The sequence below is a fragment of the Aspergillus costaricaensis genome (genome assembly GCF_003184835.1).
Source record: "Aspergillus costaricaensis CBS 115574 unplaced genomic scaffold BO79scaffold_19, whole genome shotgun sequence".
In the NCBI taxonomy this organism is placed as follows: Eukaryota; Fungi; Ascomycota; class Eurotiomycetes; order Eurotiales; family Aspergillaceae; genus Aspergillus; species Aspergillus costaricensis.
The window spans coordinates 568272-589228 of NW_020291819.1; the positions used below are offsets into that span (position 1 = coordinate 568272).

The 20957-nt window shown below is 48.4% G+C and overlaps 6 protein-coding genes and 1 non-coding gene across 7 annotated transcripts; 6 read left to right on the plus strand and 1 right to left on the minus strand.

Annotated features, from left to right (window-relative positions):
- Positions 1–797: 797 nt before the first annotated feature.
- Positions 798–4522, plus strand: BO79DRAFT_150135 (putative ARF GTPase activator (Csx2); the record flags this gene model as incomplete). The annotated part of the gene is made up of 5 exons (XM_025678614.1): positions 798–861; positions 984–1117; positions 1215–2889; positions 2978–3068; positions 3127–4522. 5 exons carry the CDS (start codon positions 798–800, stop codon positions 4520–4522), a joined length of 3360 nt encoding a protein of 1119 aa, XP_025538759.1.
- Positions 4523–4987: 465 nt separating this feature from the next.
- Positions 4988–5952, minus strand: BO79DRAFT_23124 (uncharacterized protein). Its single transcript, XM_025684146.1, has 2 exons — positions 5145–5952; positions 4988–5081 (listed from the first exon to the last, which is right to left on the minus strand). The coding sequence occupies exon 1, from the start codon at positions 5679–5681 to the stop codon at positions 5148–5150; it is 534 nt and encodes a 177-aa protein (XP_025538760.1). The 5' UTR covers positions 5682–5952; the 3' UTR covers positions 4988–5081; positions 5145–5147.
- Positions 5953–11190: 5238 nt separating this feature from the next.
- On the plus strand, positions 11191–13094 carry BO79DRAFT_229408 (uncharacterized protein; the record flags this gene model as incomplete). The annotated part of the gene is made up of 7 exons (XM_025684041.1): positions 11191–11268; positions 11867–12023; positions 12129–12432; positions 12463–12485; positions 12569–12645; positions 12769–12938; positions 12992–13094. The coding sequence occupies 7 exons, from the start codon at positions 11191–11193 to the stop codon at positions 13092–13094; spliced, it is 912 nt and encodes a 303-aa protein (XP_025538761.1).
- Positions 13095–13149: 55 nt separating this feature from the next.
- BO79DRAFT_23167 (uncharacterized protein) lies at positions 13150–13883 on the plus strand. Its single transcript, XM_025684176.1, has one exon. The coding sequence runs from the start codon at positions 13441–13443 to the stop codon at positions 13834–13836; it is 396 nt and encodes a 131-aa protein (XP_025538762.1). The 5' UTR covers positions 13150–13440; the 3' UTR covers positions 13837–13883.
- A 227-nt stretch (positions 13884–14110) lies between these two features.
- BO79DRAFT_256087 (putative YT521-B-like splicing factor) lies at positions 14111–16193 on the plus strand (the record flags this gene model as incomplete). Its single annotated transcript, XM_025686175.1, has 4 exons — positions 14111–14234; positions 14298–14984; positions 15050–15603; positions 15675–16193. 4 exons carry the CDS (start codon positions 14111–14113, stop codon positions 16191–16193), a joined length of 1884 nt encoding a protein of 627 aa, XP_025538763.1.
- A 2234-nt stretch (positions 16194–18427) lies between these two features.
- On the plus strand, positions 18428–19267 carry BO79DRAFT_238350 (uncharacterized protein; the record flags this gene model as incomplete). The annotated part of the gene is made up of 1 exon (XM_025684803.1): positions 18428–19267. The coding sequence occupies one exon, from the start codon at positions 18428–18430 to the stop codon at positions 19265–19267; it is 840 nt and encodes a 279-aa protein (XP_025538764.1).
- Positions 19268–20090: 823 nt separating this feature from the next.
- On the plus strand, positions 20091–20201 carry BO79DRAFT_t153. The gene has a single exon. It is a non-coding gene; the product is annotated as a tRNA-Met (tRNA).
- The last annotated feature ends 756 nt before the right edge of the window (positions 20202–20957 follow it).

The window sequence follows — 20957 nt, forward strand, 5'->3', positions numbered from 1 at the left end:
CATACATACACACAGACACGCATACATACATACATACCTCAGGCTTTCCAGCCCCGATTTTCAGGCCCCCCTCCCACCTACCAAGTACCAACTACTTTACTACTAGTTATCTCCTCTCCTCTTCTCTCCAGCCCGCCTGTTTCATCCGTCTTACATACACTAAAAAAACAAGTGAACTAACCAACCAAAGTCTACAAGTCAGAACTACTGCTTCCCTCCCGCTCCTACTAATAATAATGTTGCCCATCTATTTTACTGCGATGCCGCAATAACTTGACTGTACACGTCGTCGCTTTCACTCCTTCATTCTTCTGCTCTTCTTCCATCAATCTCGACATAATTCAGTTCCATCCAATCCCTAATAGTAATTTTAGTATTCTACTATCAGTACTTAGACTACTACCTGCTGAGGGATAATTACCGCCAACGAGACTTTCCCCCCCCCCGTTCCTGCCCCCGCTTGTCGCCCTTATTGATTTCCGCCCGCGACCACCTGATACTCCTCCTGACTCCCGCATATTATTATCCCTCTGAATCTCCTTCCCGACCCTCTTCGCGCTCCAATCTACGACCAAACGCTTGACTACGACCTCCCTGGCGATCGCATTTGTGCCTGGATGACGACCAGTACTCTACTGAGTGGTCCCATTTCCCGCCGCATTCTCGTCAGGCCGCCCTCTGATCCGACTACGGGCACGCTGACTGTCGATGGTGACCTTCAACTGCCCCGGTCACGTCTCTGACCTCTCTCCTGCGTGGTAATTCGATCTCCATACCAAAGGCCCCGCAACTTCACCATGGGCAATGTTGGAAGCCGCTTAGATGACTCTGGGAACTTGTACTTCAAGGATCAGACAAGGTGTAAGTTTCTGCCCACGCGGCGCTGGTGCCAAATGCTCGCGCCCTTGATGGTCCCTATTCTTGTCCTTGTCCTTGCCCTTGTCTCCTTCTCTTTCGTTGTTAACCCGATCCATGCCTACTAGTCACAATCGCTTCCGTGACCATAACGAATAGCAAACGGCGCGTGCTTTTAAGCCTTGTACCGAACTCCTTCCCCGCGACGAGATATGCTGCCAAGCGTGAGACCGGCGACGACAGCCCAATAGAATATATACAGGTAATCAGCTGAATTTCTCCTGAGACCGTTGCCATTACAGGCGCAACCTGTCATGCCCTTCCAGAAGCTAACCACTGCTCTCGTCGACCATTATCAGGATCCCGATGTTTCGCCGTCTGCCCCTGTGCCCACCTTCCTTCTGCGATTGAACAACGAAGACGAGTTGAATTTCAATTTCACATTTATATTGAGACAGACACAAACGGGGACCGCTGCGAATTCGACCGTCAATGGTGTCTCAACATCATTGCCCGAGGTCGCTGACACGGTGCTCACAGGCCTTACGTTTGCGCATGCGCCCAACTCAAGGGAATTAGACAACTTGATCACCAGAGAATTCCATGCCAACCCCAACTTGCAAAATAACTCCAATGTACAGCTAGTCGGAGACTACTCCACCGCAGGTAGTCCCTCGGTTCAGTTCGACTGGTCCTGGAAATGGAAACCCCCCAAAGTGGTCGAAGATAAGGGGGGTGGTTGGAGAAATAGCTGCAGCTTTCTGGATTATGATCAAAGGGCGAACCGGTTGAATACCCTTGCTCACTTCTCATTTTGGGTGCATAATACAGTGCGCTCGCTTCCAAGCCCACAAGTTTCTTCCCCAAATCTGGAAGTCAATGTTCCTTTCCGCAATCGCATTCCCTCGTCGCAGTCCGTCCTTTCCCATTCTAGCGATGCGGACGCCGCATCCAATTCCCAGAATGTCCCTGTTACACCCCCGGAAGCTGGTGATACAACAGCCACACTGCCCCACGTCTCAGCACCGCCTCCACCTGTCAAAGTCGACCTTCCTCATTCGCGTCCCGGAGAGGACATGAGTGTGGTTGAGGATGGTCCGTTATTCCGGGCTACTATGAAAGCTCTGGAACAGAAGACAGGGAATATGCGTGCTAAGATAAAGAAGGTCCTCAAGAAAGCTGAAGCCGCTCAGCAGGCACAGACTGCCTGCAACGAAGCCGTGGAAGCCTTCCTTAACGCATTAAAGGAAGCCTCAACCTCCAACGCGAACGCCATACAGCCCGCCCTTGATCATTACTTTGAAAGGACTGCAGTTCAAATATTGAATTACGAGCGTTTGAATACCATCCAGCTCCAGAGGCTCGTCATAGAACCATTGGTTAAGCTATACAACAATGACATTAAACAGGCGGAGGCGAAGAAGAAGGAATTCGAGGAAGAGAGCAGGGATTACTACGCCTATGTTAGCCGCTATCTCGGTCAACGCCAGGATTCGTTGAAGGAAAAGAAGCGGGTGGAAAGTGATTCAAAGTATCAGGCAAAGCGACGCAACTTCGAGTTGAAGCGCTTCGACTACTCGTCCTTCATGCAGGATCTCCATGGTGGCCGTAAGGAGCAAGAGGTTCTTTCCCATCTTACCAAATATGCAGACACCCAAGCGAAGAGTTTTCTGGCAGCCGCCAAACAGGTTGATGATATGGTTCCTCAGCTGGATGCACTTATCCATGAGGTGAACCAAGCGGATAAAGAATTCCAGTTCCAGCGGACAGAAAGGGAAGAAAAGCGAAGGAATCTGGAGAAAAGCAGCAACATGTACATCGAGCCTGACTCTCTGGCCAATGCGGGTGCATCATCGGTACATTCAGGAAATGGTGGCGGCAACCCAAAGTCTGAGAACGAGCTCGGACGTGCAGATAGCACAGGATCCCAACTGCGAGGTGTCATCAGCAACAGTTCTTCGATTTTGCCGCAGACCAACTCTGGCAGCCATTCAGGCGGTCCCTCGATGCTCGCTTCTACCAGTAGTTCAACCGGTATGTACCCTATGGAGTCTTTCTGGGGAGTGTACATTCTTCATCTCAAGTTATATATTAGCCTTATCACTAACCGGTATCGTCACAGGCCAGCAGAGGAAGGAAGGCTTACTCTGGGCACTGTCGCGCCCAGGATCTCATATTGACCCTAAGGGAATAAACAAGCAGGCTTGGCATAAGTAAGCTTGTCCTCTGCTCTGACAGACTCAGGCTTCGAAACTGATCTTTGTCTCGCAGATTCTGGATCGTTTTAGATCAGGGAAAGCTCTCGGAGTATAGCAATTGGAAACAGAAACTGGACTTGCACATGGATCCTATCGACTTGCGAATGGCTTCCGTGCGAGAAGCTCGGAATGCGGAACGCCGATTCTGTTTCGAGGTTATCACACCACAGTACAAGCGCATCTATCAGGCAACATCAGAGGAAGACATGGCCAACTGGATTCGAGCTATCAATAATGCTCTGCAGAGCGCCGTTGAGGGCCGCGGCATGTCTCCGCCCCCAGTCTCGTCCGGCAATGACAACGCGTCCATTGGCCGCGATATTGGCTCAGTGCTAACCGGGAAGAGTACTTCGTACACTGTTCAACACTCCCAGTCAACAGGGTCCAACAACAGTGTCACCCGTCGTACAACTGTGGGTGCAAGACCAAGCTACGTACGCGGTGACGGTCTCGGTTTCGAGGAAAATCCTTCAAAACTGCTTCAAACCATCCGAGACGCAGATCAGGGTAACAATTGGTGTGCAGACTGCGGGTCTACATCCAAGGTTGAATGGGTCTCAATCAATCTGGGGATTGTCCTCTGCATCGAATGCAGTGGTATCCACCGGTCACTCGGAACACACATCTCTAAGATACGTTCGCTTACACTGGACGTCAACTCCTTTTCGAATGACATCGTTGAAATCCTGTTGCAGATTGGCAACCGTGTCAGCAATATGATTTGGGAAGCAACCCTCGATCAGGCTCAAAAGCCGGTGGCGGCTTCTACTCGTGAGCAGCGGCTGAAGTTTATCACTGCCAAATACAGTGAACGGGCATTTGTTCAGCCACTTCCTTCCCCCTTGTCGCGGTTTACCACCTCAGACGAGACTCTTCTGGCTGCGATCAAAAGAAATGACATTCAGGGCGTGCTATATGGCATTGCCCTTCGTGCCAATGTGAACATTACAGATCGCTCTCGCAGCACGCATGCCATTTTTCTTGCATTAGCCGCAGCAGATCCAGCATCACCTGGTGCGGCCTCAAACCTCTCCGTCAAACCCAGCGGGGCACCTACAGTGAAAGCGATCCCATTCCCTATCGCAGAGCTGCTGGTCCAGAACGGGGCCGAGATTCCCTCGCAACCGCCTCCCATCCCTCTTTCATCGGCCGCTCAGTTATATCTGAGCCAAAGAACCGCCAGAGTATCTGCTTTTGGCACACCTCCGGCTGCTCCATCACCTGGGAAAGCTACATCCGATTCTCTCGGTTCAGGACCTGCAATTCGGGGCGCAGGGAATGACCATGTCATTCCAACAACTCAAGCGCCGAGCTCCATAGACAGCAAGGAGCGTGAGAAACTACAGAAAAGGGGCAGCGCCGGGGCCAGGTTTGCTGGAAAGGTTGCCTCCCTGGGAATTGACCGCTAGCAAGTCCTCGCCGTGAGTGCTATTTTTTTTTTTTTAAGAGCCCTTTTTCCCAGACATGTTGGTGGGACTATTCCTTAATAGTAATTATAACGAAGCTCAAGTAGACACGACGTGATGTTGAAGCTCTTGTTTGAGACGTTTGCAGTCTGCATAGCTGCCGGCGGAACAATATGCTTCTGTCGGTATGCAACAATATACGCTTAGTCTTTTTGTCTCTTTCTGTTGATATTTTCTCCCTGACACATGGGGAGCACCCCCGGTCTTACTTCCTTTTGCCACCACCACAATCCACCGTGTTTCACCCCCATCGTCTTCTCTACCTTGCCCCTGTTTTCCTTCTACCCAACCTTCATTTTGCAAGGTGGTCATTTCACCTTTTGTCAGCTGATGTCACCTGTTTATCTTCGGAAGTGCTACGTAAACTCGAGCAAGATCCGGCTGGTCCGGCATCGTACGCTTGTGTTCGAGCTTTTCACCCACCTAGACCCAGAACCTGTTCTGCTATGCTGATACTAATGAACATTCATGTCGTATATGAGCTTCTAGACACTCCTGCAGACTATACACCTGATTAGCCAATATCCTATCCCCGTCAGGCCTGTAGAAAAAGTTCGCAGCGCGCCTGTCATAGACTATGGCTCGTAGGTAACTTAAAATGAACCCTCCCAGAGAAAGCTAGATCCAGAGCAGTCGTCTCGCCTCGCAAAAATCTCACACATAGGGTGGACTGCGCCACGCGGTCATAATCCTTTGAAATATGGCGGAATGGAGCTCGCCCTTTTGGATGTGAAGAAGGTCGGGAGGCCGAATCCAACGCCATCGAGAGAATGAAGTGGCACAGAAACACGGCAAGATGGTGGAACACGGTGAGCAGAAGCATTATGCGACGTAGAAAGAAGGCTAAGACATCGGCTGAGCAGGAACCTATCGTAGCATGACCACCCACAGTAGTAGTGGAGCCCTGGCCCATGGGAGAAAGCTGCGCACGCGAATCCATTGTAAGGGAATTCTGATTGAACAGGGGGTGGAAATCAGCTGGCGCAGCCTCTGCAATGTGCTTTTGCCACCGTAGTTGACCTGTGTCCTTCGGTGTGACTGGTATCCGACAGGATGAGGATGATCCTCCTGCCTGGCGGTCCTGGCGGATGAAGGGACACATGCCGCCGCCGAGCCGAGTTGATAAGCGCGCATGATGTCGGCGACAGGCATCACTATCTAATCCCCCTCGTGCGAATTACAGAGCCACCGACGCCCCCATTGGACGATCGCAGTAGCTCTACACAAGCCACCGCAGCGCCTAATACCTCAAAGGGGATGAGCTGGCGAGATGGCGTTTCCCGTTTGTGGAGACGAGCCTGGGACTTCGTGCTATGGAGTGGTGCAGGCAGATACTAACGAAATTTAGAGACAGCATCCATGCTAGTTATTAGTGGCAGGGTCGGCGCTGGACCTGAGTGTGCTGTGTACCGTAGTCAGACCTCCCCACCTAAAACTCGGATCGGATGCGGTCATGCATAGCTATTCAGGGCCATGTATATTGAATTTTAGTCGGCCGATGATGAAATCGATGAGCGGATCGTTCGTCCCGCGGTAAGATTGTCCAGCGATTTTCCCGGTACCAATTGGTGGGTTATTCATAGTCAGGCAGAGGTACCGACGCCGTGGCTGTAGGGATCCCACATCCATTTTCTCATTTTCCGAATGCTCGAATCAACAAAGGCCGTAGAGGAGGGGGTACGAGAAGGCTGGAGGATGCGAGGTGTTCGCGGCCCCATTCAAGAGCATTCGATGACGTCATATCCATTTGCTTTCGGCGTGGCGTTCGAGAGGGCAGCCGCGGTGGAAAGAAACGGACGATCGCGGTCAATCTTTTCCTTCGATGAGATTCCAAACCCCCTCACCTGGTCGGGAATGATCTTGAGATCCAATTTGGGGCGAAGACAAAAATAATGAATTGAAGTGGAGGGGGGAAGCTTGCTTGGATGGTCTGTGGTTTGCAAGCCCGGGGGGGGGGGGGGGGAAGCAGGAGAAGAGCTCCTTTGTGGTGTGTGCTTTGAATAATGCATTCAAGTCAGTCTACGCGCACACACACTCTCTCTCACACTCACACACACACACACAGCACACACATCCATTACCCACTTGGCTAGTCCCATGTCAATCCCCGCCATGATGGAGTTGGTTTCCACCTGTCTGTCTCCTCTTGGGTGGCAAATTCCATTCCACTTCCCCCCCCCCTTTCTGTGAGAGAGATTGATCGATCATGCCATACGGTGTACCTGATGTGCATGAATCACTCATTGTTGAGACCACTGTATACCTATCGCATCATCCACCACCCCTACTTCCATAGTAAGGTACCAGGCACGGTCGACAGAATGGGGCTTCACCGAGATTGGATGGGTCCGTGCTAATGCAACAGGAGTTAGTTCATAGCTCGAAATTGGCCTGCAATGGGCCGAATGGTTCCATCTTTTTGGTGATTTATGGCAGTGATAGTCGTGACAGTTCACAACTTCGTACAGCGGGAACAGAACGATAGCCGAGACGGATGAAGAATCCGCATATTCTAAGTGGGTGCAGACCCTGTGCTGTGTATCTCAAACATTTCTCCAACAGACTGATCAGATACCAAGAATGGTGAAAGGCAAGAGGGGCTTTCAATCCTGGGTGGGTGCATTACCTGGCTGGAGCTATGCATGATGGCCTCTGCAAAGCTGGCCGGAGAAGCATGCTTAGTGATTACACAGCCTTAGGTGAACGAGCCAATGGCTCGGTGAAGGGTGACACGGTGTGAAACCCATCGTTAAGATCATATCGACTGGTTTCCCTTTTGTCCGTCTTGTTTCTTTTCGGGAGGCTCGAGGCAAATTGTGGTAGAAAGGTAAGTAGAGGCTGCTGCTGATTCGCCATGGTTGAAGCTTTGAGGCTGTTGGGGAGGTTCTGGAACGATCGATTCTCGGGAATCTCTCCCACATCAGAAAAGGGCGTCAACAGTTTATTGATGCCATGGAATTCTGGCTGGAAATTTTCTGGCGAAGAGATTGTGTGGTTACCAATTGGAACTGAAGCATCATCTCTACTAGACAGTGAGTATTGTATACTAGGACATTAAGCGTACGTATCTACTAGTGGTACGTGTTGGAGTACTTACTTACTACTTACCCAGTCTGGCTGGGGGTTTCTAGTCGTATCTAAACCGGTAACCACGCGAATAGTATTGTGTACACTGATTCCCCTGCTCGCTGATATCTATTGTCTCAATACCGAAGTATAGGTACATAATAGATGTATTCAAATGCTAACATTCAGCGACTAAGAGAGAATTTGAGCATTTGGGCACCATTCAGGCATCCTAACAAGGCCATGAGAGCAGTACTCTTGTCACGCATCACACAGTAGCTTTGTGTCGACTGACATCCCAGACCACCTATAGAATATATCATTATGAAAGAGTCACTTTGGCACACTCCTCTGGTATTGATACTGATGGATATAAAGGTAGCCTATACAGAAGATCGTCCCTTTCCTTGGAATTCTCCTTGCATCTCAGAAAAGGTTCCCGGTCGGAGCTTGGATTGAAGGACACGCCATGTACCAAAAGGCATGAAAGTACCCAACAAGGCCAAAGGGGCCTTCAGAGAAGCCTTGCTGTCTTTCTCCAACTCTACCACTTATAATGAGACAGTTTCAACGACTTCAACGAATTCAGGTCTCAAGTCGCAAAAGACAGCGCGATCTCCACTTCAACAAAACTGCCGCTTAGCGTGACCTTAGGAGCACCGTCGTCAGCAGCCTCCTGCAGCTATCATTGGTTCTGCGCCGGACTTCTGCACCCTAGCAAACTCGTCCATTTTCCCATCCTGGGTTTGATCATTGGGGTCTTTATCTACTAGTTGTGGTTGTTTGACTCATACAACCGTTCGGGATCAACCCCCGAAAAGTGAAAAAGTCAAAATAAAATAATTCAATAAAATAACGACAGTGGCCCCAGCAGAAGACGCGCCTGGGGCTAGAAGGAGAAGAGAAGTGGAAAGGAAAAAAAAAAAAAAAAATATTGAAAGAAAGAGAGCTCGGAAAAGTATTGATAGTGGGGGGGGTTTTGCCATGGTGCTGACCGCGACATATGCTACGAAGGACCCAGCCACGCTGCTGGTGGCGGCTCGGATTGGACCAAGGGGTTTCCGGAAAAGGATGATATGAAGTTGAAGTGGTGTTGCATTGATTGGCTGGTATCCCATCCGGTCCCCCAAATCAGGTGTGGAGCCTTCCGAAGCACTGCTAGTACGAAATACTCCGGTACATGCGGTGCCACAAATTTCCAGATACCAAATAGGCAATAGACAGTGTTTCAAAGGATGGGGCTGGATTCAGGAACGGGTAAAAGGATGGCTATCAGCAGAGAAGAAGCGAATAATAGTAAAAAAAACAGGAACCAAGACACAAGAAGGGGGTGGAGGTGGGAAAGAATGGATCAAGGGAGATCAGAAGCTCCAGGCGACGGAAGAATGAACCGACGAGGAGCAGCCGGTGAAAGCGAAACAGGCTAATATATATAAAGTATAACCAGTTCAGCGGGAGAACCAAATGTTAAGGTCCTTGGTCCTAGTACCACAGATTGAGCGGATTTCAAATCTTGGTACGTACTAGAAGTGCAATATTCCCATGCAGACGATAAAAGTACTACAGTAGCTAATCTTGGAGACCCGGGAGGACAATATGAGTACTGAATGTATTGCATAGAGGGGCAACAGTGCCGGATTTTTCACTACTACTTTGAGAGGCCACTTATATTGGATCCGTATCCTCTACACAGCACTAGTGGCTGTTGTTCTAATTTCCTCTGTTTGAGTAAGTAGGGAAAAAAGAAAAAAGAAAAAGAAGGACTTTCATAGTTTAACATGTACTACTTTAGAGGACCAAAGCTACTTCATTTTGTGGTTACGATGCAGGCAGAAGAATTCTGCAGGATGATCGCATCCCCATAGAGGCTTTCATAACCTACAGGGCCTACAGCCACAACCAAAAGAAAAAGGGGGGAGGGATGGGCTGCATACGTGCCACAACTCCCGCAGAAAGCCGAGCAGCAGGAGTGGTTGTTTCGACGCTGTATACAGTAGTAGGTAGGAGGTAATGCTCACTGGGCGGGATGGAGATCGGGCCCTAGTGGGAATGTAGTACCCTTGCCTGGTCAGGTGGCAGACTATTTTGTACTAAGGTTAGCTTTCGCCATCACCATCCTTTAATTATTATTACTATTACAATGAGTCCGTCATTATATACTATTCTTTGAAGGTACTAAAAGGGGGAAAAAAGAAAAAGAAGAAGAAGGAAATAAAGTCCATGAAGACAAACGCCGATTTCTTCTACTTCTTTTTTCTTTTTCTTTTTCTTTTTCTTTTTTTTTTTTTTTTTTTCCTCTCTTCACAGTAACCCCAACCCCCCAATCCCAACTTTTGCCTCCACAATCGCTCCCCGTTGTTCTCTTTTCCTTCCTATCAGCTTTCAGAATGACTAGTTATGAGGTGAACCGATCCTTGATCCCGCATAACAATAAGCCATGGACCATGACGGGATTTGGGTGACCCATCCCGAACAACGTCTGGAGCTTGACAATCACGGTACGCAGTATCACCAATGCCTTGTTCTTATTTCCCCACCACCTCCAGTCTATTTCGTCTTAGGGCTGGCCGTGGCTTAAGTTTCTCTCTTACTATTCTTCCACGCCCCCCTCCCCGAACACAGCAGAGCAACAAATCTGAAGAAGTGTGTATGCACACGGGCCAGTGGTTTTTGTTTCCTTTTACCTTTTCTTTTATTCCCTTTTTCTTTTTCTTTTTCTTTTTCTTTTTCTTTTTCTTTTTCTTTTTCTTTTTCTTTTTTTTTTTTTTTTCTTTTCATACGGTTTTCTTTCCCTCCCCCAACTGCACACCCCTCCCTGTCCTCCTCCCCACTTCTTTCCCCTTTTCAATTGCATGTCGCTTTCCCGAACGGTCTTCCCCCGAAACTCATCTGGTCTTTTCTCCATTCACGTTCTGTTTCCCTCTATCTATTATTATCTTTCGTTATTGCCATCTTCTCTTTTCGGTAAATGTTTCAAGGAAGACCTGCAAAAATATCTACCTAGCTTTTCTGGAATCTGCAATCGCCACACACTTCGGTCCAGTTTCTCTTCCTTATGATGTTGATTGTTAATGCATCTCAAGTTCTTAAACGCTACCTAGATCCTCCGATCATCCAATAAGAAACCCCGATTCTTCAGCTTACTACTAGTACTAAGTACGTCGTTTTAGTGACCGCCGTCGACACAGACCTAAGGGCAGCTGTAACCACGGAGCAAAAAGAGAAGAAAAGCAAACAAAATTAAAAAAGACACATGCTGGCGAGTGGTGTCGCGCTGTAGATCAATTCTTTTCTGGAGCTATAAATCTCCTGCAGCTGTCAATCCCGATGGTCACTGCCACGCATGCACCTCGGGCTAAGGCCCATCAAACGCTCGGAACCAGTACATGCAGGACCCTCTCGAATTTGCCACCTTCCAGCAGTGTCATTTACTACTACAACATTACCTACTACTAACTCATACCACCAAAGCGGGTTGGCTGCGCTCCTTTGGGTCCTCGCAATATCACTGGCAATCCCTTTTTTAAACTGTCAGAGGAAGATCCATGGATTCCACCGGCTGGGGACAGAATCCCGGTACCCAATCATGGCCTCCCTCAAAAGCCATCGATGCCATCGAGACCGTCCATTTCACCCTCTTGCCAAATGACCTTTTGACTTAACCCAAGTAACCCTAAGCACGACGCAGTCCCCATTTCTCAATGAATGTGGCTGTTTCGTCGTTTTTTTTTTGGGGAGGGGGGGACATGCCACCTTTCCGGGCCTTCTTCCTGAAGTGAGCCACTTTCCCGCTCAGTGTGATTGGAGTATACTCTCTTTCTCTCTCCATCTTGTTCATCTTATTCCTTTCTTTTCCTTTTCCTTATATTTTTTCTTTTTGCCCATGTGGATGCTCTCCTCTCCATTCCCATAATTGTCTGTTTTATTCTATTTTCGTCTATTGATTCCCCTATCACTACGATTACTGCCATTACTACAATTGTTATCATTGTTGTTGTTGTTGTTATTATGATTATTACTATTATTATTATTTCTTGTGGTTGTGGTCGTGGTATTGATTTTCCCCGTCCTATCTTTCCCTGTGCTTCCAACCCCTGTTTTTCCATTGTACCTTTTTCATCCTCAACCTTCCCCTAGACTCTTGTCTTCCCTTGTGCATCCAGAATCATCTTGGAAAATCGCGAAAAAAAAAAAAAAAAGAGAAATAAAATAGGTCGAGAGGGCCTCTTCTTCTGGTGGCCAGTTGACTTCATCGGCGCCTTTTTCGCTACCTCTCTTCCCTCCGGATCCCCGGTACGAGCAAACCACATTTTTGTTCTTGCCTGTGTCTGGGTGAAATTTCCGGGAAAAGATCGGGATCGAGCTTGTTGTCGATCGTGTGTGGTAGTTGATTGGGCCTCTGCATGGGAAAAGAACTAAAAGCGTTGAAGCAAGGCCCGATCCGCATCGCAGCCCCGATTTTAAAACTGTGGATATCCTCTAGGCTGGAGGGAGCCACAGCCACAAAGGGGGGAAGAAAGAAAAGAGAGAGAAGGGCGGAGGAAGGCAGAGAGACAGGAGTCCAGATCATTGGGCTTTCACGGTCTCACGATCCTCTGTGCGCCACCACCGGCCAGTCACCAATATAGACTTGGCTTGGGTTCTGACGAACACGTCCCTAGGGGGGCCCATTATTGCCCTCATTTCCGTTCCGATAGTCTTCTTTACCCACCTGGCTGTGAAGGACCTGCCCTTCCGAGCTCTGACGGTCAGAAGATCCGTTGGACTACTTGGGCTCTGCTGACCTGGTTGGTCTGAAGGGCCCTCCTTCTCCATAGTCTCCGCTTCAGGCCTGGCTACGGTGCGTCTACACAAGGATTATTCATTATTATCGTGATTATTTCTCCCGTCACCGACATCAAAGCCACCAACTGTTGATTGCAGGGTGCTCCTCTTTCTGTTATCATCGTGGGGGGCACGGTCTTTCTGTCATCGCTCTCCCTGCCTGTTCACATCCTAAGGTATGTTTGGCGATAGTCGTCTTTATCTGTCCCCCTCCTCTTCCGTTTCTTTTTCCTTTCCTTCGGTTGCGATCCCACAGGACTGTTTGGTGTTTCATTTCCCTTCACCCTTCACTTTGCAAGTTCACCCACCCACCCCCCTGGCTCAACGCCCATGGGGGAGAACACACCCTTTCGCAATTAATTGCCTTCCCCTACCAATCCCTGGATAATCCACCTCAACAGTCACAAATGTCTGCCAATTTTCCCATACCTTTGAAACTGCCAGGGGGAAGGAGAACGCGGCTTCTGTGGTGGTTGCCACAGGCGCTCGAGGGACAGACACCCTTTTACCTTCAATTTGCAGTGACCCATCGTCTTTTGGCGTGATTAAGGGCCACTACGGCACAGTGCTTGTGCCCTACGTCCCTCTTCGCCGCGACGCTCGTTTTCTGGTCTCTGTGGCGTAAAAGAGCCTGGAAGTTGCTGCTATATACCATCTGATTTCCCCTCGTGCATCTTTCTATACTGTCTTATTTTTGCCCTGGCCTATGGATATTATTTCCTGGTCGTGGTTCTGCACCGTGCCTCTGTGCGCGTAGCCGCCTATGCCCCTCCCTTTTTTTTTATGCCTCTGATACCCAATTGTCCCGTTTATAATCCTTTCCACGCTTGATTTGTTCTCCACCCTTTTTTCTTAAGGCAGCGCGGCGATTCGTGCGTGCATCTTTCACTGAGTGGCCCCGTGTCTTCGTTCGCCCAGTCCTACAACTGCACTGTTTGCCCCCAAAAAGAACCCGACGATTTAGCACTCAGATGTCAGGCGGACCTTCCCTTGTGTTTTGGTGTGCTCGCTCAACCTCTTATATTCGTCTAAGTGTTTCTCTTCTTCACTCTACATATTCTCTCTGGCCTACATCACTTTGTTCTATTGGTTCATGTGTAGATTCCGCGTTCTTCTTTCTCACGTTCTTGCTTGTACAAGTCAGTAATCCCACTCGTCCATGCCCTCTTACGCGACCCAGTTGTCGGGGACCTTTCCACCCTCTTATTGATCCTTCTTGTTGTTTGTGGCTTTTTCTCCCCCCTCTTACTTCTTCGTCTTCTTCTTTTTCTTCTTGTCTCTTCTTACCGCAGCTCAGGCTATCAGTCTTCCTCGCTTGTGGGCATTTGCATTCATCGTCCCTTTACTTTGCAAAGCACACCGTCTGAACTTTTTGTGGAAGTAATCAATCTTTAAGACACCGTCAAGGTTCTAACCAGTGTTTGCATATCCTAGGCACATCACTTGGCTCCCCAGCGAAATTATTGCCCGCAAAATTTAGAGCGTACTTGAACCCACAGGTTGGGGCAAGGTAAGTTGTTGCACCAGTCCCCTCGCCAGCCCCCCCCAGGCTTCCGAACCCCCCAGGTATATTTAAGATGATTCAACTAATCATGTGGAAGAGTGTGCCTGTGCTGGGTTTATCGTTTGTTTGTGTCTATCATGACATATCCCAATGGTGACGCTCCTTCGGCTCTCTCGAACTCAACGCAGGGGGGTCCGAACGGAGCCAAACCACAGGCCTTCAATAAGTCGCATGAAGTAGAGGAGCCTCCTCCACAATCAGGTATGTTTCCTACCTGGGATAATTGCTCTGTGGGATCTTTGGTAGAACTGAATTATGGCTCAGTGTCGACAATCACCACTTCCCGCGAAGCTCCTCGATCGGATAATGACCAACAATATCCCAAATCACAGGCCCAGATGGCACAGGCCGCACGGGGAGGGGCGCCTTCTCTTAGCATGCGGGACATGAGATCCGCATTGCCTGGGTATCAGAGCCATTCCATCTTATATGAGCAGCATCATATTCAGCAGCCCTTTGTTCCGACAGCTCACCCTCACGGCGTTGTATATGCAATGCAACCATTGCCGTCATTTACTGGGCCTCCAATGAATCCTAATATGGCCTTCAACGGTCCCTTCAATCAGGTATACACGCCTTATCTTCAGCAGCAACCCGAGGACCCTCTTCTGCCTCCCGGTGCGGCGGGTTACCAGTCTTTGGGGCCCCATTCAGCCGCTCACATGAATGTCCATATACCTGGCCAATCTGGATACGGTCCAAACTATTACACCCAGACCACATACACAGCAGCCCTTGGACACGGCCCGGGTCCTCCGACTACATCATCTCCAGTGCAACTGCAGCCACGCGTTCAGCCTCGGAACACATTGGGTCCAAAAACCAAATTGACACCCGGCTTGGGGAAAGAAAATAAGCAACGGCGTCTGGATCTGGAATATGACGTCTCCAAGACCATCGTGGACGGATCAACACCTATGAGGCCCCACCCCGTTCAAACATTTTCTGCTGGTAAGTCTGGGCCCGACCATGCGAGCAGCGAGTTATGTGTTTTTGACATGACTTCGGTATACCAGACTCAGGATCGCATTCATCTAATACCACTACGTCAAGTGCTCCAAGGGGACCGCCGCGAAAGCCAAAGCAATCTGGACATGCACTGTGGGTCGGCAATCTTCCTCCCGGTACCAATATTGTTGACCTGAAGGACTACTTTTCTCAGGACGCCACAAAGGAACTCGAGAGCGTCTTCCTCATCTCTAAGAGTAACTGCGCATTCATTAATTACAAAACGGAGGCCGCCTGTGCTGCAGCATTGTCAAGATTCAACGACTCTAGATTCCATGGAGCACGTCTTGTATGTCGGCTACGCCAAGGGGCTGTTTCGCTGGGTTCCAATACTGAATCTATGGGCTCTTCTACCCCTGCTATATATCAAGATGAAGAAACCAAGCCATCGGACGCTGTGACTGAGAAGAAGGCTACAGAAGGTAGCCTTTCGCACGCTCGGGTCCCTAGCAGATACTTTATAGTCAAAAGCCTAAGTGTTGATGACCTTGAAATCAGTCGACAGAACAATATCTGGGCCACTCAAACTCATAATGAGAAGCAGCTAAACGAGGCTTACGAGGTGAGCTCTGTGCCCCCACCAGATAACTCTTGTCGACAGGCGAGAATAATAGATCGCTGACCACTTAGCAGAATGCTGATGATGTCTATCTCATCTTTTCCGCCAATAAGTCAGGTGAATATTATGGATATGCCCGTATGATGTCGCCGATACAAGATGACGAGAACTTGGCTATGGAGATGCCCTCGCGACTGGACAACCCCCCTGATCCTGAGGCTCTAGACGTGACGCCCACTCCAGCAACATCCACTGCGCCTAACGGACGAATAATCAACGACAGTGCGCGGGGGACCATATTCTGGGAGGCGGAGACCTCAGAGGATGAGAGCGGTGCGAGCAAGGAGAAGGAGAAGGAGAAGGTTATCCACGAAAAGGCAGAAGAAGCTACAGATTTGGGGGCACAATTGATTGGGAAGCCGTTCAGAATTCGATGGCTTTCGACTACACGAGTTCCGTTTCATCGTACCAGAGGGTTGCGGAATCCCTGGAACTCAAATCGAGAAGTGAAGATCGCTCGCGACGGTACGGAGATCGAGCCGGAGGTGGGGTGGAAACTTTTGCAGTTATTCCACTCACAGCCTCAAGACTAGGACACACTGCATATCCTTCAGAAGAAAACATGAGAAGGAATGTGACCACCGCGAGGAAGACTTGAAGAAGCATAAGCGAAAAGACAAACGGCAGAGGGTGAAAAGAAGGGAGGAACAGATGGCTTGGGATGCTGAAAAACGAACCGTCCGGCGCCATACTGTTGCAGACTAAGTTGGTACTGCCCCGAGAGACCTTCCCATCCCACTGGGAGTGTGTCGAAAGCGGACATGCTTCACCTGGAGTATGTCTGCCTCTAGGGCCACACGCCCTCTGCTTCCCGGATAAGGAAACACACATCCTGAGGACTGGCCAAAGACCAGAGGTATACGAATAACTCCTCAATCACTGAGGCCAAGATAAGACAGTACACGTACCTTATCTACGCCATATCTATATAGAAAGCTATACTACATTAGAAGAAAAACAAAAACGGACATGGTCTGGGATATAAGCAAAAGACCAAAAGAAAAACAAAGAAAAAAAAAAAAAAAAAAAACGCCCACAGACTTGACACGTGGTATATGAGTATTGGCATGTTTTCTAGCTCGATATTAAAAGAGCACAGCTCCCAACACAGCTCTCATAAGCGCATAACAAGATCAATATATATATTTCAAATATGAGTTGCAGTTGTACTCGGTAGTGCTTCCGCAAAAGGATAGGTGAAAATCAATACCGTATCATCATACATAGTACGAATGTCTAATATGCATAGAGAATAATACCCGTACGTAACATACCGGGTTTATATGGTATATTTCTAAGAAACAACAGTACTATGTAAGGTATGTACTTTTGGAATACGATGCATACCAGACATGCCGCATCCTTCCTACCCTTGCCTACTTTGAGTAAATTCAACAACAGCCAATAGAGTACTTTTGTGACCGGAAAGAATACTCATGAGTGATACTGATAAAAGGTACTCACGGCTTCTCCTTCTCTTACTTCAATGTCAAGTTGTGAAGAGAACGAACCAGTGGTAAAAATTTAGGTCTAAATACTGGGTCTATACTTAGTTATGGATGGACGACTCATGAATCATCGACCCCGGATCGTCTTGTCTGGTTCACCGTTCAGCTGCACCCTGCCCAAGAAGGCTAGACCCGTTCTGGCCCACGGTCAAGAGTCAATCGAGGTGGTTTTGTGGGGTAAAACCTTCCCAAGCTTTCATTCCTTTCCTTGTGCTCTCTTGTTGTTGTTAAAGGCTCTCTCTCCCTCTCTCCCTTTTCCCCCTCCTCCCCCTTCTTTCCACTGGAATCGTCCCGTTCCTCCTCTTCTTCATCCCCTCCGCTCTACATTTCCAACCGTTCGTCAGGTTGTTCTTCCCAAGATCCCTGCCGGCTACGGCCTGGCTTTCTTCTTTTCTTCCCTTTTCTCCCTCTTCTTCACTTCTTCACGAGCCACGGCTACTTGAAAGCTTACTGACTTTACCACCCCTCTTCAAATCATTCCTTCACGAATCTTCCCCCTCCATCATCTTATTTTCAAAAAGGAAAACCAATACATATATTCCTCACTATTCTAGCTACTACCCACCTTACCACTACCATCATATAAATTTAAGGTATTGGGGGAGGGGCATTGGGTATTTGCATATTTCCAGTAAGTTGGCCTAGCCCATAAAAAACTGGTAGTGAATCCATCACTTGTTTCTCACTAGCACTGAGTCTGGACCCTCCCCCGTTTAACTTGCATCTTTCCTCCCTTGCGCAGTGTCCCATAGCACTCAAAACGCTGGTTTTTGGTTCTCCGTTCCTTTTGCTCCTAAGATATACCCTCAACCATTTCCACTGTATTATATTGCCACCGCCACATGGAAGGTCCCAAGTTTGGGTTCTTCGCTGAATATCTCCCCCCGACTGACATTTGCCGGTATCTTCCATCTAGGTTCTTAATGGGGGTTGTTCTGCTGCCTCTTCCGTTGCTCTCCCTATCGAAGCGGCTACCCGATTGACGTCATAAGTCTGGTATTGATCTGAAGGCTCATCATCAATATCTCCAATTTCAGTCTACTCTTCTTCATCTTAGTAACTCTAATTTCGGTATATCTATTTCCCATTCCACCTAGTGGTACCCGTGTCTGGGGAGACTAGATATTATCGTTTGTCGCCTTATACTTGGCTATCTGCCATCGTCCATCTACCCTTTCTTCTATACTTGTGCTTGTGCTTGTGCTTGTGCTTGTGCTTGTGATAAATATCCTGGGGTCATCGACTACCCATCTGTTACCATGTCAAACGACCGGTCAACATCTCCCATCTCCGTACCACCCCCTTCGTCGCGCCAGCGTCGAGCATCCCTGGCATCCGGGATTTCCTTTTCAGATTATCTTTCGAGGTCCGGGAGTCAAGGGGCTGCTGGTGCACCACCTAGCTCGATGGCCAATACGGTCGGTGGCAGTCAACCGAATCATGGACGACGACTGTCGATAACCACATTGGGACTCTCTGGCTCTCCAACCCAAACTTCCCCCTTTGGACCTCGACACATCCGTCATGGAAGTATCTCTAGTTCCGTGGGATCCAATTCGGCAAACCCAGAGGAAGCCATTGGGGAAGATAACGAAAACGGACCTTCCAATGCCACCCCTAGCTCTCCTTTCACTCGACGTCTCTCCTTTGGTGCACAGGCATTGCGTGATGCCCGTGGAGGAAGCATTGGTAATGGTAGATATCCCTCTTCTGCATCTCAGGCGGCTGGAGGGCGGCGCAATTCGTCGTTAGCCAGCCCTCCCTCTGCCCCTAGCCCCACAAACTCAACTGTTGCAAGTACATACAAAGTCTTTCCCCAGAACGATAGATCTAACCCATCTTGGCGACAAGTAGGCGAAGGCTTCAACTGGTCTGAGGCCTTGCGGACTCGGGCCGAGCGAGCGCCGTCTTTGGGCGTTGTATCGCCCAATTCACCTCAAAACCAGCATGCAGTCAATATGGGCAACCAGAATCACCATCAGAGGGCTGCTTCGATTGCCTCGATGGAGCAGCCAGCTCGAGAGATGCCAAAACAGCCCAAGCAGAATAAGCCTGATTTCTTTCAGGAAAAGATCCTTCGGGGTGATTTCATGGACTAAAGATGAGGGCTATTTTCTTGATTATATCATCTTTGCCTAACTGCTGTTTCATTTGTCGCCCCTTTCCTTCTTTCCCTTATTCGATGTTGTCTTCGTTATGTGCGTCAGATTTATGCTTTACTTCGTTTTACTTTTTTTGTCCTTCCCTTTCAGTGAAAAGCACTGAAAAGCCGTGAGTTTCCTTGTCCAAATCAGAAAAGAAACTCAGATAGGAGATCGATGGGGAAAGGGGAAGAAAGAGGGGGAAAGAAAAACGAAAGGATTTATTCGGGCAGCTCCAATCACGGCGGCTGTCTTATGGTTTGCCCAGTCACTCAGAGGAAATATTTTCCTATTGTCGCATGGATATTGACATGATCTACAACTTTGACGAACGTTTCCTTTAGCACGCACTTTTTTATGGATTTCTTTGTTTCTGCATCAGTTTCCGTCATTCCGTACACGTGCTGATTAGCTCGTGATATAATCTTCATCTATGATTTGATTTTCTCCGGAGCCTGCTGGTCAGACCCAGTTATGATTCTTATCCTTGGGTCCCTCAAATTGCCTACAATGTGATACTGCCCGTTATTTCGAATGAACACTGATTTATGTTCTGGGAGCATCTGAATATCGAACAGGAGCTTAAGTGTCCGAAGTATTAGAAACAGTATATGATACTATTTGGTTGATATTGGTGTATAGGCAAGTTCTCGCATCTGCTCCGTAGTAGCACAGCTGCACTTATATATTCGGTTATCTAATTCATCTTTTGTTATCACATCGGTGCGCATAATGCACTGGCTTATGGTGCACTATTTTTGCCAGGATGTCACCAGCACATGTCTCCATGGTGTAGTGGTTATCACGTGGGTCTCATACGAGCAAAGTATGACTTGAAGGCCTTCACCTTCAGGAAATCCCAAGGCCGGGAGTTCGATCCTCCCTGGGGACACAAGAATATCTTTTTTTCTTTTTTTTCCCTGTTTTTTCCCCCATTTCTCCACCTTTCCACCCTCTATCTTCTCCCAGCCATTGACATGCTCATAAATCAAGCATCCATGTCTGAATCATGTTATATAGAGGTTTGGCCCAGAAATCCCACGCAATTGGGAATAAACACATTATAAACGTTAGTGTAATAAAAACATCCATGACACCCAACTCCATTGTAGTAGTAGTTCTTCTTCCACGTGAACAAAGGTAAAAAAAAAATCTAATATAATAGCACAGAAAATACCGTGAACTTCTTCAAGTATTGTATGACTTTAGGGACTACTAGTCCGTGGTGCATACATACATACATAGTTGATGCACGATCACTCTGTTGTTAGGCTGCTCAGTGCATCTTTTGTCCGTTATACTAATACTACATATATATATATATATTTTGTCGGCCCATCAGGTGTCCAGGTGAGATCCGTGGCTAGCACAGTACGACTATCCACATTCCCAAGTGAAAAGGCCGGGGAAGAATGTCATAAAGAGTGCACGTGAAAAACCACATTAGTGGGAAGGAAGATAGGCAGGAAGAGGATCTTGTCAAGTGTTTGGTTGGCTATAGTGAATCATTCCCTGATGTTGATTTTCAAGATCTTTCACGGATGTGAAACACGCTCCAGTCATATGAGTCAGTGATTACCTAGTGGTTAACTATGGCGAGTTGGCCTGATCTAATTCTGGTGAGATGCGAAGTTCGAGTCGATCATGT

Excerpts from the sequence above, each read along its gene's own strand:
- BO79DRAFT_23167 (XM_025684176.1), top strand. The coding sequence starts at position 13,441 with ATGTCAGGCGGACCTTCCCTTGTGTTTTGGTGTGCTCGCTCAACCTCT.
- BO79DRAFT_23124 (XM_025684146.1), bottom strand. The coding sequence starts at position 5,681 with ATGTGTCCCTTCATCCGCCAGGACCGCCAGGCAGGAGGATCATCCTCA.